This window comes from Haliotis rufescens, unplaced genomic scaffold (assembly GCF_023055435.1).
Source record: "Haliotis rufescens isolate VD_foot unplaced genomic scaffold, xgHalRufe1.0.p SCAF_14, whole genome shotgun sequence".
Taxonomy (NCBI): Eukaryota; Metazoa; Mollusca; class Gastropoda; order Lepetellida; family Haliotidae; genus Haliotis; species Haliotis rufescens.
Window position 1 is genome coordinate 29,721,373 of NW_025963824.1, and position 17,006 is coordinate 29,738,378.

A 17,006-nucleotide genomic window follows, 5' to 3' on the forward strand; every position below is an offset into this window, starting at 1 on the left:
ACAGAGCAAAGCGAATAGATTTACCTCAAGGACTATAGCCAAGGTTTCAAAACTTGAACACACTTTCGATGAAAAATATTTTAAATATTTTTATTCATTTATTTTCGCTCTCTTGCTGCTTGTTTGTCAGCACCATACCCGTGGGTTTCACCGAAGTGGTAAACGTCTTAGACCGGCATCACTTCGGGCTTTCCTCCCACATTAAGCTGACACGCCGTGATATAACTGGAATAATGTTAAAAGCGGCGTTAAAACTCACTCACTCACTCACTCACTCACTCACTCACTCTGCTTGAGAAACATGAGAAACATTAACAATATGGGTGCCGTAATGATAGGGATAATCAGAGGGCAAGTAGAAATTTATTACAAATTCAGGGTTTTAGGTGTGTCTGGCCACTATTGGGTTTGTAGGCTTTTCAGGCATATTTAGGCTGTGAAAATCTCTTCATTGACTAATTAATTTCTGATTGTTTAAGGGGCGGTCGGGTAGCCTAGTGGTTAAAGCATTCGCTCGTCACGCCGAAGACCCGGGTTCGATTCCCGACATGGGTACAATGTGTGAAGCCCTTTTCTGGTGTCCCCCGTCGTGATATTGCTGGAATATTGCTAAAAGCGGCGTAAAACCATACTCACTCACTCTGATTGTTTACGTGTTGTTTAACCCCACACTCAGCAATGTTCCCGCTATATTACGGCAGTCTGTAAATAGAATCTGGACCATACAATCCAGTGATTGACATCATGACTTTTGATTCACGCAATTTGGTTACAAGGACATGCATCAACCAGCTTGGCGAACCTGACCACACAATCCTGCTTGTCCCCTCTTACGACAAGTATAGTTGCCTTTTACGGCATAAGCATAGGTCGCTGAGGACCTGTTCTAACCCTGAACTTCAGGTAAAAACATTTCTGACTGTCTTAGGTCAGTGAGGTAGGCGGGGTGGTCCGGTAGCCTAGTGGTTTAAGCTAATATTGCTAAATATTGCTAAAAGCGGTGTAAAACCAAACTCACTCACTCACCCAGTGAGGTAGGTGGTGACGTTAGGGTGACCATCAAGGACAATTTGCAGTTGAAGATTGATACTGAAAAATGATACTGCAATACTGTTTTACCTTGACCTACAAAATTATCAGAGCTCCAGATAACTTTATGAGCAATTGAGCTTTTACCCGATACTCTAGGGTTTCTATTTTACTTGGGTTATGAAATTTTTCATTGCGTAACCAATATTTTTATACTCACCTATTCATGACTCTAATCGGTTTTTCCCAAAATTAGTGAACATTTTAAGATTTAACAAAACGAAATAATGTTTTAGATGTATATAAGTGTTCTAAATATATTGGCTTGACTCGGAAATGAGCTCCTTTGTACATGTGCTTACGCGAGGTGTTTTGAAACATTTGAGTTTTTTGTTTAATGCACACATTTCTGCTTGCAAGTAAATTGAAAGAAATTGGGTTTTTAATATTTTACACAAATACACTACTTATCTGTAGCTCTGAATTATGCATCCAGGGAAACCCAAACAATTAATATTAAGGGCCCTTACAGGAAATATGGGGCCCTGTCAGGTAATGAAATGGTGTAGTGTACTGTATTATTTGATAATTACTTTAAAGACAGGACCTTTTTACTTTTTGTCACAAATTTGGCACAATGAATATTACTTCCCAATACGTTTTTCTTGAGTCCATTCCAGACTTTGGTGCCTAGTGGACGCGTATTTCTGTGTGGTTTAAAACACTGCTGTTGTGGTGACTTGATAAGTACCTGAATGTTCTGCAACGTAGATTGTCACAGGAACACCTTGTGTCATTGTCTTCCCATGATGATAGCCATGGAAAGTTTGTTGGGAATGATTTTGAAGCTGGTGGATAGTAAACCTAGAGCTGAAGACAGCAAACAGACCGTGTGTGACCCACTGGTTGAGTTGTCGGTCATTCATCCCACAACGAGCATTGATAATAACACTGCCGGTCGGCCAGCCAGCCTGCCAGCAGCCAGCAGCTAGCCAGCCAGGCAGGCAACCCTGTACAATGCATGGAGGACTCCAGTCATTACAGATCAATACAGACTGGTGGAGAATACATGCTCTATGAAGATGTGTTGTTGCGGGCTGCTTGTTGGGTGTGGCTCCTGCTGCATGTACTCCTCTGTGAGCTGTAAGCACTGACTCAATAATTCCCTCTTTATCGGCAGGATCCATATACTGACTCACTCACTTGTGCCCTGTGGTAGTCGTGGTGTTGTGGACATCTTTGTAGCTGAGGTTTATAGTCGTGGTGTTGTGGACGTCTTTGTAGCTGAGGTTTAGGCTCATGCTGCACCATGGGTGATGCTGGATGAGTTGGTCCCTGGGTCAGATCTGGGGGTACATAGTTGTGTCGGTTGCTATGGAGAATCCTGGGTCAGATCTGGGGGTACATAGTTGTCGGTTGCTATGGAGAATCCTGTGTGAGGAGAGTCACTGGTTGGTCAGATCTGGGGGTACATAGTTGTGTGGGTTGTTATGGAGAATCCTGTGTGAGGAGAGTCACTGGTTGGTCAGATCTGGGGGTACATAGTTGTGTGGGTTGTTATGGAGAATCCTGTGTGAGGAGAGTCACTGGTTGGTCAGATCGGGGGGGTTGTGTCGGTTGCTATGGAGAATACTTGGTTGGGAGGTTCCTGGAAGGTCAGATCTTGGTGGTACAGACATATGTCGGTTGCCATGGAGAATCCAGGTGTATAAATGGCCTTGGGTTCTAAGATTTGGGGAGGGGGGTGGTGGAGATTTGGGGGCAGACTATGGGCAATCACGGATTGGAAAGTCCTTGTTTTAGGAATTGTCTTCAATGTATTGTTTTGCGTTTATGGATGAAAAAATGTAACAACTGAAGTGCTCACTGTGTAAATCTGGACAATGGTGCTAATAAACTCAATCCATTCACTAATTTTGAGACCCGTGAAGATCCGGGGTTGAAAAGGTCTTCACCAACCAATGCTTGCTGAGAAAGGCCTGGGCTCAATTTAAGTTATGTCCCTTCTATGCCTCTCCTATGGACCAATCAGTTTCCACCCCTCATATCACTTGCATTTGCTTCAAACCAAATGGCGCCAAGTCAAGACAATCTGATCAATAATCAAGATCTATATTGTGATAAAACGGATCTTGCATCACGAAGAGCATCAAATCACGTGAGCACCTTGATAAAAAAACATGAAAAGATTGTAAAATATCTGTTGACAAAGAGTTGGCGGTGCACATGGTTTGCAAATTCTGCAATCGACCGAAATCTGCATGACAGTTTACATACCGGATTTCGTTTTCAATGCCTGATTTTGATTGGACTATGCATAGACTCGTTAGTCCAGCCAAAATCTAACTCCATACATAATACTAGCCTAAAGTACTCACGGAAATGAAAAAAACCTGTTTTTTCGATCTCAGATTTTAAATAAATGCAGTTAATATACAAAATGTATAAATAGTCAAACAACTCAATTAGTACTAATTGGGCCTTGGCACAAATACAGCGTATCAAAGGTTTTTATGTCTTTTTACACGTAAAAGTGTGTAAAAATATGAACAAAACAGACTATGGTGAAACTGAGCATAACCAGGTGTTAGTAGATCAAGGTGAATGTCCATGACCTATGACACCTTGACGACAGGTGAAACAGGTGCTTGAAACCCACGTGCATGTGATTTGTCAGTGGTTAGTGATTTGTGAGTGGCATAGTGGGATAGTGAATCATCGTCAAAATATAAGAACATAAAAGTAACATATTCCATTCTCAAACAACAACTTACATGTCATTATTATTATGTACATAAACATAGCTGTTATTTTTATTGTTTTGATAACTTTTTTCCAGGCTAATTAGCATAATGCCTATGGCCTGTTTCTGCCATGTCAATGGACTTAGTTTTATTTTTGAATGTTGAAAGTGCCTACAAATTACCTCCTGTAAAGTACATTTTGTATTGAGCACTGAAAAAAAACTAGCACATCCAGACTAGTACTTTTCCAGTTGTTTTCTTGTTTCGTATTTACATCTACGTAATGCTTTGTGTCGATTATTAAATCCAGCAAAACAGGTTTTTTTCATTACCATGAATACTAGCTCGGCAAGGGTGGAAACTGGACTTTCACAGTCAGTAAACTCTCTTGCCTCGGGAAGATGCATTCAGATATGCTTCAATGAAACGGAGATATGCTGGTCATGTGAAGCTTGTTGATGAGGATTGATGGATTTTCACAGTGATGGATTCTGGGGATGCCAAAGTCTTGAGAGCCATAGTGGTCATTTTTGTGTGCTCAAATATGCTGTGGAAATATGTTTTGTATCGATATGTTTTCCTACTTGACTTATTTCTTTCTTTCATGAGACCCGGGAAGATCCGGGGTGGAATAGGTCTTCAGCAACCCATGCTTGCCGTAAAAGGCGACTATGCCTGTCGTAAGAGGCGTCTAACGGGATCGGGTGGTCAGGCTCGCTGACTTGGTTGATTACATGTCACTATATCCATCATTTTACAGCTACATACAAATATGTATCCTTCACGATGCAGGCATTTTGCTAGAGGCAGATCACCTTAGGACATATTTGGACATTTTATGACATATCATTTAGTTGGCCAAACATTCATCATGCTTACAGCATGTACAGTGCCCTCGTCTTTATTTAAAATATTTTAAAAATGGGTTTACATCTTGGGGGTGATGGGGTACCTATTTAAAAAATTATCATGGCCATTGTAAGGTGATGTCATTGGATAGGATCAGTGACGTCACGTTCAATAGTTACGTAATCTGGTTTGTTCTATGACGTTTCCATATTTTGAAAAGTGGGTCAGTGACATTCGTGTTGATTGCAGTAACTGTTTCAAACCCGATATTGTTGTTTCGTTTTATTTGATAAAAAATTCCATCCATTTTAGCTATAATAACGGTAACATTATTTTTCAGGGCATTATCATTTGCTGAAGCCCATGGTCTTTTCAACTGCTCTTTCGTCGGGCAGTTAATGGAAGACCTTTTGCTTCTGCAAATGATAATGCCCTGAAAAATAGCGTTACCGTTATTATACCAGTGAGGATTCTCTTCGAGAACAGCATGTGAAACCCATTATGTGAAGGGGCGGTCGGGTAGCCTAGTGGTTAAAGCGTTCGCTTATCACGCCGAAGACCCGGGTTTGATTTCCAACATGGGTACAATGTGTGAAGCCCATTTCTGGTGTCCCCTGCCGTGATATTGCTGAAATAATGCTAAAAGTGGCGTAAAACCTTACTCACTCACTCATTATGTGAAATATTGCAGTTAGTTTTTAGCTTAGATCCAGACCGATCCTAAACTGTGATGTGTCAAGTCATTGGTAGTTTACCTTACTGTGATGCCCACCTTGTCAAGATAAACAGAGAAAGCAGTGGGCTGATTGTTGTGTTGTAGGATGGGCGAACAACTGGAGCTACTCATACCCTGCTCCCCGAACATTTAGGATAGGTGTAGTGTTGATTCTATGCAGTCAAAGGTTGACCGGTGAAGATCCGCCTTACAGTTGGCCTTCACCAACCATTGCTTGTCATGGCGACTAATGGGTTCGGTTAGGCTTTCTGACTTGATTGGACCGCCTCCGTGGTCTTGTGGTAGAGCGTCCGCCCGGAGAGCGGAAGGTCCAGGGTTTGATCCCGGGCCGCGTCATACAAAAAGACGTTAAAAGATTGTACTTGTTGTTACCCTGTCTGGCGCTCGGCATTAAGGGGCTAAAGCTAAAACAAGGACTGGTCGGCTCGGAGTCAGTATACTGTGTCTGAGTGGGGTATTCATGTTAAACTGCTGCATGGTATCTCAGTGAGCTAGCACTATAAATCGGCATCAGTCCGGACTAGTACAAGCAGCCACACACACACATACACGTGCATGCACGTCGCTAAATAAGTGCAATAATCTTGGACGCGACGTTAAACCCAATTTCACCTCACCTCTGACTTGATTGATGCATGTCATTGTGTCCCAATTTATCAGATGGATTCTGCTGATGTTAATCACTATTCCTTCACCAGATCGAAAGTCTTGTCGATAAATTTATGACTACTTACGTATTCTGTTTTATTATAACTCCTTGTAGACTCTGGTAGTTGTTTGCATTATTTGAACAGAATCATGAAGCGATTTGTCTCTTACATTTATGATTTTTCAATATTTGTAATATCTCAATACGGGCAGGTAACTTTGAAGATTGGCAGGCAACACTTACGTGTCACTTGGCCGACTGTCTTTTGGGGTTTTAAAAATATTTCGAACACTGTCATTCCCATTTGTTTGTGTTGGTACAGAAATGCATTCAGCCGCACACACATATACATTGCTATATTAGTGCAGACCCTGAGGACCTGGGGTAGAATAGGTCTTCAGCAACCCGTGCTTGCTGTAAAAGGCGACTATGCTTGTCGTAAGAGGCGACTAATGGGATCAGGTGGTCAGGCTCGCTGACTTGGTTGATGCATGTCATATCACAATTGCGTGGATCAATGCTCATGATATCAATCACTGGATTGTCCAGACTGGTCCAGACTCAATTATTTACAATTTACAGACTGACATCATACAGCTGGAATATTGCTGAGTGTGCTGTCTAGCAAGCAACAAACGAACAAAATATAAGTGCAATAATGATGAACAGATCCGTGTTTGATTCTGTCACTAATCGTGTGTCATGTTTGTGTTCACAGGGACAGGAGAGTCAGGGAAGAGTACCTTCATAAAACAGATGCGAATTATCCATGGCGCAGGCTACTCTGACGATGACAAGCGCACCTTCATCAAAATTGTGTACCAGAATATCTTCATGGCTATGAACGCCATGATCAGGGCTATGGAGACTCTAAAGATTGCTTACAGAGATGTGAACTCAGTAAATAATCAGACCGTAAGTGGCGTTGGTTTACTTGTATGAGTTCCCTTTAACCGTTGTACAGCAATTTTATATATTTTATAGAGTTGCCTCCTTTGAGCCCACTGGAAACAGTGATTGTGGCTTCAAATCCCACTTTCAGCCATTTCGTTTCAACAGTTGTCAAACCATGCCAGTGGGTTTTGCCAAAGTGGTAAACATCTGAGACCTGTATCACATCAAGCTTGCTCGTAAAGATCCGGGTTAGAAAAGTTCTTCAACCCATGGTTGTCGTAGGAGACCACTAACAGTGGTCAGGCTCGCTGACTTGGTTGACGCATGTCATCGTACCCAAATTGCGTGGATCGATGTTAATGATATCAATCACTGGATTACCTGGTCCGGACTCTATTATTTACAGCCTGCCGTCATAAGGCTGGAATATTGCTGAGTGCAGCGTTAAACAACAAACAAACAGACAAAACATCGAACTCAGACATAATGCTGACATGCTGTGAAATAACTGAAATACTGTTCAATGCTGAGTTAAACCAAACCCACTCATTGTTCCAATGCCACTGTTGAAATGGCTACATAATGTTTTGGGTGATTTATCAATCCCACAGCAGAGGATATTGAGAGCTCAGCCTTGCTGTTTTATTATGTCATCATTTCCCAAAGACAAAGAATGACACTAAGGATGTCAATCACTGGATTGTCTGGTCCAGACTTGATTATTACAGACCACCGTCATATAGCTGGAATAAGGCCCAGTGCGACTTTAAGCAACGGACAAACAATATTAATTTCACTGTGACTCAATTTGGAGCCTATAAGATCTAATATGATAAATTTGACTCAAGATGAGTACTATGTGACCATGTTGATAAAAGTATTTTCTGTTTTAAGAAGAAACTTTAATCCTGTCCTAAATATGTCCAAATTCCTGAGTCAGACAAGAAGGAAGTTGTAGATGTTGTAGAGGGATGATGATGTATGTTGATGTTGAAGACAGCTGACAGGGCCATCTTTAGGCTGACAAACTGTAGCATATGTGCAGGATGACTGGACCAGACAATCCAATAATTGATACGAGTCATGCATCAACCAACTCAGCGAGCATGATCACCTGATCGCCTCTTACGACAAGCATGGGTTGTTACAGACACATGGCTATTGCAAATCAGCTGTCTGTACTTGACAGCTGTTTTACCTGCACCAAGATTCTTCACATTCATCTGTCAAGTACAGACAGCTGATTTGCAATAGCCATGTCCTGTCAGTGGCACCCATGAAGATCCGGGTTAAATATGTCTGTAACAACCCATGCTTGTCGTAAGAGGCGATCAGGTGATCATGCTCGCCGAGTTGGTTGATGCATGTCATCGTATCAAAATTCCTTGGACTGATGCTTGTGTCAATTATTGGATTGTCTGGTCCAGAATCGATTATTTACAGACGACCTTCATATACCTGGAATATTGCTGAGTGAGCATTAAACAACAAGCAAACAAACACAACTTAAGGGGTGGACAGGGGCCAAGAGGTTAAGGTGTTGGGTCATCAGGCTGATGTCTGGTTCTAGTACTCGCATGTCAAGACCACCACCCTGGCCCAGTGCATGTGACCCGTGAAGATCCGGGGTAGAATAGGTCTTCAGGAACCCTTGCTTGCCGTAAAAGGCAACTATGCTTGTCGTAAGAGGCGACTAACGCGGTCAGGCAGTCAGGCAGTCAGGCTTGCTGACTTGGTTGATGCATGTCATCGATCCCAATTGTGTGGATCGATGCTCATGATATCAATCACTGGATAATGTAAATAAGTTTCATTTTTGTGTGATTTGTAGTGATTTTCTTCATTCTGTTCATTAATTATCAATACGAGCACGAGCGATTATCTGGTCAAGACTCTATTATTTACAGACCGCCGTCATATAGTTGGAATATTGCTGAGTGGAGCTTTAAACAAACAAACAAACAAACAATTTGAGGTGTATCAGACACTCTTCAAACATTTTGCAAGCAGGTGTGCACTGCCATACCTACCAGAAATTGAAAGCAGTTCAGATGACACTAAACATGCCCTCTTATTTTCAGGATAATGCAATTATGATCCGAAATGTTGACTACGAGACGGTGACAACGTTCGAGCCCCAGTATGTGGAAGCTATCAAGTGTCTGTGGGCAGACCAAGGCATCCAGGAGTGTTATGACAGACGTCGAGAATACCAGCTCACCGACTCTGCTAAATAGTGAGTAGAACCCCTGTCAAACATGGAACTGTTCGATATGAGCAGTGCTCAGTCAACGAGCCCACAAATATTTTAATATCCTTTGCCAGCTACAGCGACTTATGGATAGGGTGGTCAGACTCGGTGACTTGGTTAACCTGACTTGGATCTTTGCTCACAATATCAATCACTGGATTGTCAAACCGAGCCATGTTTATATTGCTGAGTCCGGCATTAACCAGCTAACATCTTAGTTGATAGCATGTCATCTTAACCTGACATGGATCTTTGCTCACAATATCAATCACTGGATTGTCAAACCGAACCATGTTTATATTGCTTAGTGTGGCGTTAAACAGCTAACATATCAGAAATATCTTTTTCCTTGAGCAAAAACTGGCCAGCTACAGCGACTTATGGATAGGGTGGTCAGGCTCGGTGACTTAGTTGATAGCATGTCATCTTAACCTGACATGGATCTTTGCTCACAATATCAATCACTGGATTGTCAAACCGAGCCATGTTTATATTGCTGAGTGTGGCGTTAAACAGCTAACATATCAGAAATATCTTTTCCTTGAGCAAAAACTCGTCATGCTACATTAAACTTGTCACTTGCAAATATTAACTGATTCATTAGCTCATGTTTTGTAGCAATCTTTGATTTGGTAGATTGCCAAAATCTAGCAATGCCCTCGCTGGAAACAAGTCCTGAAACTGCACATATTTTGAACCTCATATTTACTTTGATGTTTGTGTATTGCTGAGCGTATTATCTGAAGAATATGAACTGTGCCTTTGTAGATTAACAATAATAATCAATGACCTGTGATCATTTTTGAAACCTATGTTGAGTTCATCACAGAGTATTTTGTCTTTCAAAGTTTAATAGTTCTTGGATGGGCAATAAGCATTCGTCCTGAACTCAGTTGATGTCAAAGCCGTGTATTGTAGACTGAACAAAGAAAGTCTTGAATATTTTTTGAGGATATTTTTATGACATGGTGTTGCCCAGTCTTCATGATAAAAACAATGTCCCCCAAAATCACTAAATATTTTTTGTTAGGTATATCAGCGCCCATGTGTTACTGAGTATTCAGTTCTGTGAAGATTCCTTGTTACAATAGGCTTTCAGCAACCCATGCTTGTCGTAAAGGCGACTAAGGGAATCTGGTGGTCAGGCTCGCTGACTTGGTTGATGAATGTCATCGTATCCCAATTGCATGGATCGATGCTCATGATGTCAATCACTGGATTGTTTTATCCAGACTCAATTATTTACAGACCAACATCATTTGGCTGGAATATTGCTGAGTGCAGCGTAACAACAAACTAACAAAAACATCATGATGTCAATCACTGGATTATCTTATCCAGACTCGACTATTTACAGACCACCGTCCTATGGCTGGAATATTGCTGAGTGCGGCGTTAAACAACAAATAAACAAATGGAACACATCTTGACAGTTTTAGTGATTCTGTTTTCGTGATGCTGTTGATGAAACAAAAATGTGTTGCCTGAAATGGAGGTGTTCTGTGTTTCAGCTATCTGAACAATGTGGACAGAATAGCAGCAACTGATTACCTACCCACGTTACCTGACATCCTCCGTGTGAGAGTACCCACAACCGGCATCATAGAATATCCATTTGATTTGGATAGTATAATATTTAGGTGAGTAGAGACTTGGGGTGAATCGATACATCAGTGCACGAGTGCATCATGAGTTTTAATGTGACGATACGATACACATATTACTGTGTCGATAGTAAAGATACACACATGCTAAATTAAATTATTTACCGCTCATTTAATGACTTCCCAATCGTTTTTGTCCGTCAAATACTGCAAATTTTGTTGTAATTAGCGTTTCAAGTTCATAACTAATAATAGCCTTTTCACACACATGTCTAGGCTAGCCTTTTCCTTTGAACCTACTCTGAAATATTTATAGTCAAGAAGTTTCCATGAGATTTGATGAAAACATGCTGGAATATTGCTAAGTGCAGCGTAAAAAAAAAATAAAAAAAATATATGACACTGTTAACTTCCTTGCAAAGTTCAAACTTTACGTCAAGGGCATATTAGGAAATCATTCACTGTTTACAATTTCACAAAAAGTATAATTTGTAGCAGTCATCTTTTGAAAATATTTTCTTTTTGTTTGATTAATTACACTGTAGTTGAGTTTGACCGATCTTCAAAATTGACTCGCGATATGTTGTTGGAACAGTTCAACTTGTGCTGTGATTAAAAAAGTCTTCATTCTATATGTGTTTTCATGTCGAGGAATCGCCTAATCATCTCATCTCATTCCAGAATGGTTGACGTGGGAGGACAGAGGTCCGAGAGACGGAAGTGGATCCACTGTTTTGAAAACGTGACGTCCATCATGTTCTTAGTAGCCTTAAGTGAATATGATCAAGTGTTGGTAGAATCAGATAGTGAGGTAAGGAGGAGTTAGTGTTTCTCTGGTGAGGCTATCAATTGTATTTATTGTTCATAGGGCATTGGGGGCACGGGTGGCCCAGTCGTCTAAGGCGCCGCGATTCGCACTGCAGAGTTGCGTCCCTTGGGCACGCCAGAAACCTATGATTGTGGGTTCGAATCCCGGTTCGCCCCGATTATGTTTCTAGGTTTGTCAGCACCATACCCGTGCTTGTGGGTTTCACCGAAGTGGTAAACGTCTGAAACCTGCATCACTTCGGGCTTTCCTCCCACATTATCATGACACGCCGTGATATAACTGAAATACTTTTAAAAGCGGCGTTAAACCCAACTCACTCACTCACTATTGTTCATAGGGCATTGTGACGTGATTGAACACATTGTGGTCCAGGGCTCCATTCTACAAGGCGATTGTAGCGCAATGACAGTAGCAAGTCTATGTAAAAACTGTATCAGGATCTATACCGAAACGTTGCCTTTACGGTATTAAAGATGTATCTCTTTTGTTGATGAGGAAATTCTTGTCATCTACCCACGCCCAGCCAACGTAGTGTAATCAGTGCGCTTCTCAAGCAGTGGTCGGGGCAGCGATGCCAATGTCATGTAATGGTTGGAACAATGTCACATTTCGTCATGGTCTCTGCAGGAAGAGTCGTAGGAAACATTGTAAAATCAGAGCTGTATCATGTTGGCCAAGGTTTGTCAGATAATTCCGCGGTCGAATGAACGTACAAAGCAGGATCGGAATAAGGTATTACAGTGTTAGAAATTGGCACTAGTCCTGTAGTCCTTGCCAATTTGCCCAATAGTGAAGGTATCTTAAGGACTAGTAGAAATTTGCCATTTTTATGGGTTTTACTATACGTTATCATTATAAGGACTAGTGGACTTATACTGTTAGTTTCTACTGCTGCATTAAGAAGATTTGCATAATGTGAGATTGGATAAGTATATTAATATACAATTTAATGTAAAGTTTACAATTTTATCAAGTTAGTCGATGTATGTAACCCCAAAATATACAAATTGGTGTAACATGTTCTGTTTTGTTTGCCAGAACCGGATGGAGGAATCGAAAGCATTGTTCCGGACGATTATCACCTACCCGTGGTTCCAGAACTCCTCCGTCATCCTCTTCCTCAATAAGAAGGATCTGTTAGAAGAGAAGATTATGCACTCTCATCTAGTCGACTACTTCCCTGAGTTTGATGGTGAGTCCTGTAACATTTACCTTCCAAAACTGGCTTCCAAAGGACATATCCTGCAAAGAAAATGCATCAATGCCTTGCAAAGTATTGTGACTTCATTGGTTGCTGTGACCGCCTCCGTGGTCCAGTAGTAGAGCGTCTGCCTGGAGAGCGGAAGGGTTCGTTCCCCGGCCGCGTCATACCAAAAGACGTTAAAAGATGGTACTTGTTGTTACCCTGTCTGGCGCTCGGCATAAAGGGGCTAAAACAAGGACTGGTCGGCTCGGAGTCAGTATACTGTGTCTGAGTGGGGTATTCATGTTAAACTGCGGCATGGTATCTCAGTGGGCTAGCACTATAAATCGGCTATTAGTCCGGACTAGTACAAGCAGCCACACATACACATGCATGCATGTCGCTATAAGTGTAGTATTCTTGGACGTGACGTTAAACCCCATATCACCTCACCTCTTTCAACTTGTATATATATATTTGATATCATTTTATCATCCAAAACTGGCTCCCACAGGAGATATCGCTTGGATGAAGTCAAGCGATATCTACACTGTAGATATCGCTGCAATGAAATTGCATCACAATGCTTTGCAGACCATTGTGACGTCACAATCAAATGACATCACTAATGGCTCTGCTACTGAAGCTGTTAGCAGTACTTTTTTACACTGAAGACACTGCTTATTACTGTCTACAAACTGAAAAAAATTGAAGAATGATGTTGGATGTCTTTTGATTTCAAATATATCAACACTCTTTGATATATTTGATATCAAAAGACACTCAGGTGAGATACTGTCATTATATACTTTAGTATACTACTTGCCGGAGTTTAAGGGTGGGTCTTTCGGCACCTGTTACCTTTGAAGGTCACCCATGGGGATTCTGGATAAGAATATAGGTCCCCAGCTACCTATACTTGCCGTACCCGGGAAGATTCCGGGGTAGAATAGGTCTTCAGCAACCCATGCTTGTCATAAAAGGCGACTAATGGGAACGGGTGGTCAGGCTCGCTGACTTGGTTGATGCATGTCATCGATCCCAATTGCGTTGATCGATGTTCATGATATTAATCACTGGATTGTCTGGTCCAGACTTGATTATTTACAGACCGCCATCATATAGCTGGAATATTGCTGAGTGCGGCGTAAAACAACAAACCATCCAACCAACAAAGCTATACTTGCCATTTCAGGTGACTAATTGGATTTGGTGGTCAGACTTGGTTGATATTATTTGAATTGTTTTATTGAGATAAGTGCAGCGTTGGTTATATAATATATATGCAAGCCATATCCTTCTAAAATACAGATTCATTCCTCATTTTTGGGGTGAAGAGTTACATGTTTCATTTCGTTGCAGAAATAAATTTTGTGTGATAAAATCATTGAAGAAATGAATAGTGAAGTAATGCATTGTATTGTTCTGACCAGAATAGGTAGATCACATGATTGAAAAAAGTTCTGCATTTACTTTTTTTTGAAACAGTGAATGAATATGTTGAACATTCTCAAACTGAAAAGAACAAAGATAAACTGAGTCACAATAAATAAATATGTAAATTTCTTGCTCATGGTCTTCATACGGTTGATTCTGTCATCTTGGATACATTAGTCAAAGGGAAGTAACTCTGTCCGTCCCTACGTTAGCATTTTCTATGTTAATGAGGTATGTCGTCATTCTGTGATGCAAGCGGGGTGGAAGGGAGGTAACTCTGTCTATCCTGCTATACACAGCTGTTGAAATAAATTAAGTCTGGGTTAGAATTGATGTAATTATTCTGATTTTGATAGTAAAGCATTTTGGTTTTTATGAGATAATATAAAATGGCCAAATGCTGTTTTGTTTATGGACAGTACCTGGTATTAATTCATCCATAGTTGTCTGAAACAGTGTCCCAAGTAATAATGATACATCGTTGGCTCTCCTGTTTTATTTATTTATTTATTTATTTTTTTATTTTTTTATTTTTTTATTTTTTTATTTATTTTTTTATATATATATATATATGGATACGGGTAAATACAATATTTGGCTTTCAGAAGGTAGGCAATATGTGCTCATTAACTACAGTTTACAATTGTTTTCTCTGAATGATCCCCACTGACTAAGTTGCTGCTGCGTCAAAGTTTACTATGACATCAGTAGGCACCCATTATGTCCAACAGTTAATGATTTATAAAATAATCTCACCTGAAGAGTGGGGAACAGACAAGTGGGGACTGTTTGTATTTGTATGATTATATAATTTTTTTATTTCACATGACAGTAATTATGGTAACAATGATCGCTTGTGAATATTTTCTTAGCCATAGGGGTACCCCGACACATACTACCGACGCTTTTATTTTTGCCGTTTGACAGTCAGGTAGCACACTTTTTTGTAATTTGTAAACAGCATGACAGGTTTTACAATGGTGCGTGATGATAGCCTTTACAATCAAACCACCTATAATATTTGTCATTGAGAACGAACTACATTTGGTTGGGTTTTATTTTTCCTCAACACGGTTGTGTGGTCATGGTTATTGGAAGAGCATCAATTTTGAAGGCTGTTATTATTGTTGCAGCACATCACTGATGCTTTACTGTTGTGTTTCAGGTCCAAAGAAAGATGCTGGTGCAGCACGCGAGTTCATTCTTAAAATGTTTGTGGAGCTCAACCCTGACCCGGACAAAATAATCTACTCGCACTTCACTTGTGCTACAGGTGAGCCTTGCTCTGTCGCTTGTACTCCGTCATTGGACATAGACATAGGCTCAGTGATATTAAAATGTTATATATTTTCAGATCCGTGAAGATCCGCGGTAGAATAGGTCTTAAGCAACCCATGCTTGCTGTAAAAGGCGACTATGCTTGTCGTAAAAGGCGACTATGCTTGTCGTAAAAGGCGACTATGCTTGTCGTAAAAGGCCACTAACGGGATTGGGTGGTCAGGCTCGCTGACTTGGTTGATGCATGTCACCGATCCCAATTGCGTGGATCGATGCTCATGATATTAATCACTGGATTGTCTGGTCCAGACTCGATTATTCACAGACCGCCATCATATAGCTGGAATATTGCTTAGTGCGGCGTTAAATAACAAACCAACCAACTATATATTTTCAATATGGTCACTGGACAGTTATACATTCCCACTATGCTTCTGTTTTCTGTGAATTTTAATGTGGACAAGAAAATATAAACTTCATGTAAATATTTGGTATTGGGAAGGTCACTTGTAATGATTACTCACAGATTGGTCAAGAAGTTAGTTGGGGGTGCTTAAAACGGTAAAAAGGGCAGTCGGGTAGCCTAGTGGTTAAAACGTTCACTCGTCATGCCGAAGACCAGGGTTCGATTCCCGACATGGTTACAATGTGTGAAGCCCATTTCTGGTGAACCCCGCCGTGATATTGCTGGAATATTGCTAAAAGCGGCGTAAAACCATACTCACTCACTCACTCACTCACTAAAACGGTAAATATGGGGCTGCCACATCATCCTAAAGTTCATTGCATGTTTCATTTTGTTGCCATTTTCCATATTTTTTGTGCATTGTGTTAAAGTATTATGATTTTTATATATTTTTTTGAAAATGGAAATAAAAACGATGTGCAGCAGACTTTATGATGATGGGGTGGTCCTGAGAACCAAGACTATTATTTTATTTAGCCTGGTCCCTGTCCTATTAATGTCAAAACAGATCGATCTCTTAATCCTGTTCCTCAAGTTGATCTTAGGGACCGAAAAAAATAATTATGCTTCAGGCTATCGAATAAAAAAGGAATTTGCCTGCCATAAAAATGACATTGTTGCAAGGTGTTTTTCTTAAAAAGGAATTCAGATTCATAGTTTTAAATAATATTCATAGTTTTAAATAATATAAGTGCAACTTCTTTTGTAGCTAGGGGGCCCGGGTGGCCCAGTCGTCTAAGGCGCCGAGATTCGCTGTGCAGAGTTTCCCTTGGGCACGCCAGAAACCTATGATTGTGGGTTTGAATCCCGGTTCACCCCGATTATGTTTCTAGGTTTGTCAGCACCATACCCGTGCTCGTGGGCTTCACCGAAGTGGTAAACGTCTGAGACCTGCATCACTTCGGGCTTTCCTCCCACATTAAGCTGACATGCCGTGATATAACTGGAATAATGTTAAACGCGGCGTTAAACCCAACTCACTCACTCACTCACTCACTCTTTTGTAGCTGTAGCTGAAAATATTATTTTATCTGGATACAAGTGGCGGCGGGGTAGC

At 40.8% G+C, this 17,006-nt stretch overlaps 1 protein-coding gene across 3 annotated transcripts in view; it reads left to right on the forward strand.

Annotated features, from left to right (window-relative positions):
- Positions 1–17,006, forward strand: part of LOC125379166 (guanine nucleotide-binding protein G(q) subunit alpha) — a 41,078-nt gene that overhangs the window by 17,294 nt on the left and 6,778 nt on the right. For all 3 annotated transcript variants that reach the window (XM_048395255.1, XM_048395257.1, XM_048395256.1), the window contains exons 3-8: positions 6,726–6,922; positions 8,983–9,137; positions 10,664–10,792; positions 11,438–11,567; positions 12,624–12,777; positions 15,371–15,478. In XM_048395255.1, the coding sequence (XP_048251212.1) occupies positions 6,726–6,922; positions 8,983–9,137; positions 10,664–10,792; positions 11,438–11,567; positions 12,624–12,777; positions 15,371–15,478 (873 nt within the window). The remainder of the gene's footprint in view (positions 1–6,725; positions 6,923–8,982; positions 9,138–10,663; positions 10,793–11,437; positions 11,568–12,623; positions 12,778–15,370; positions 15,479–17,006) is intronic.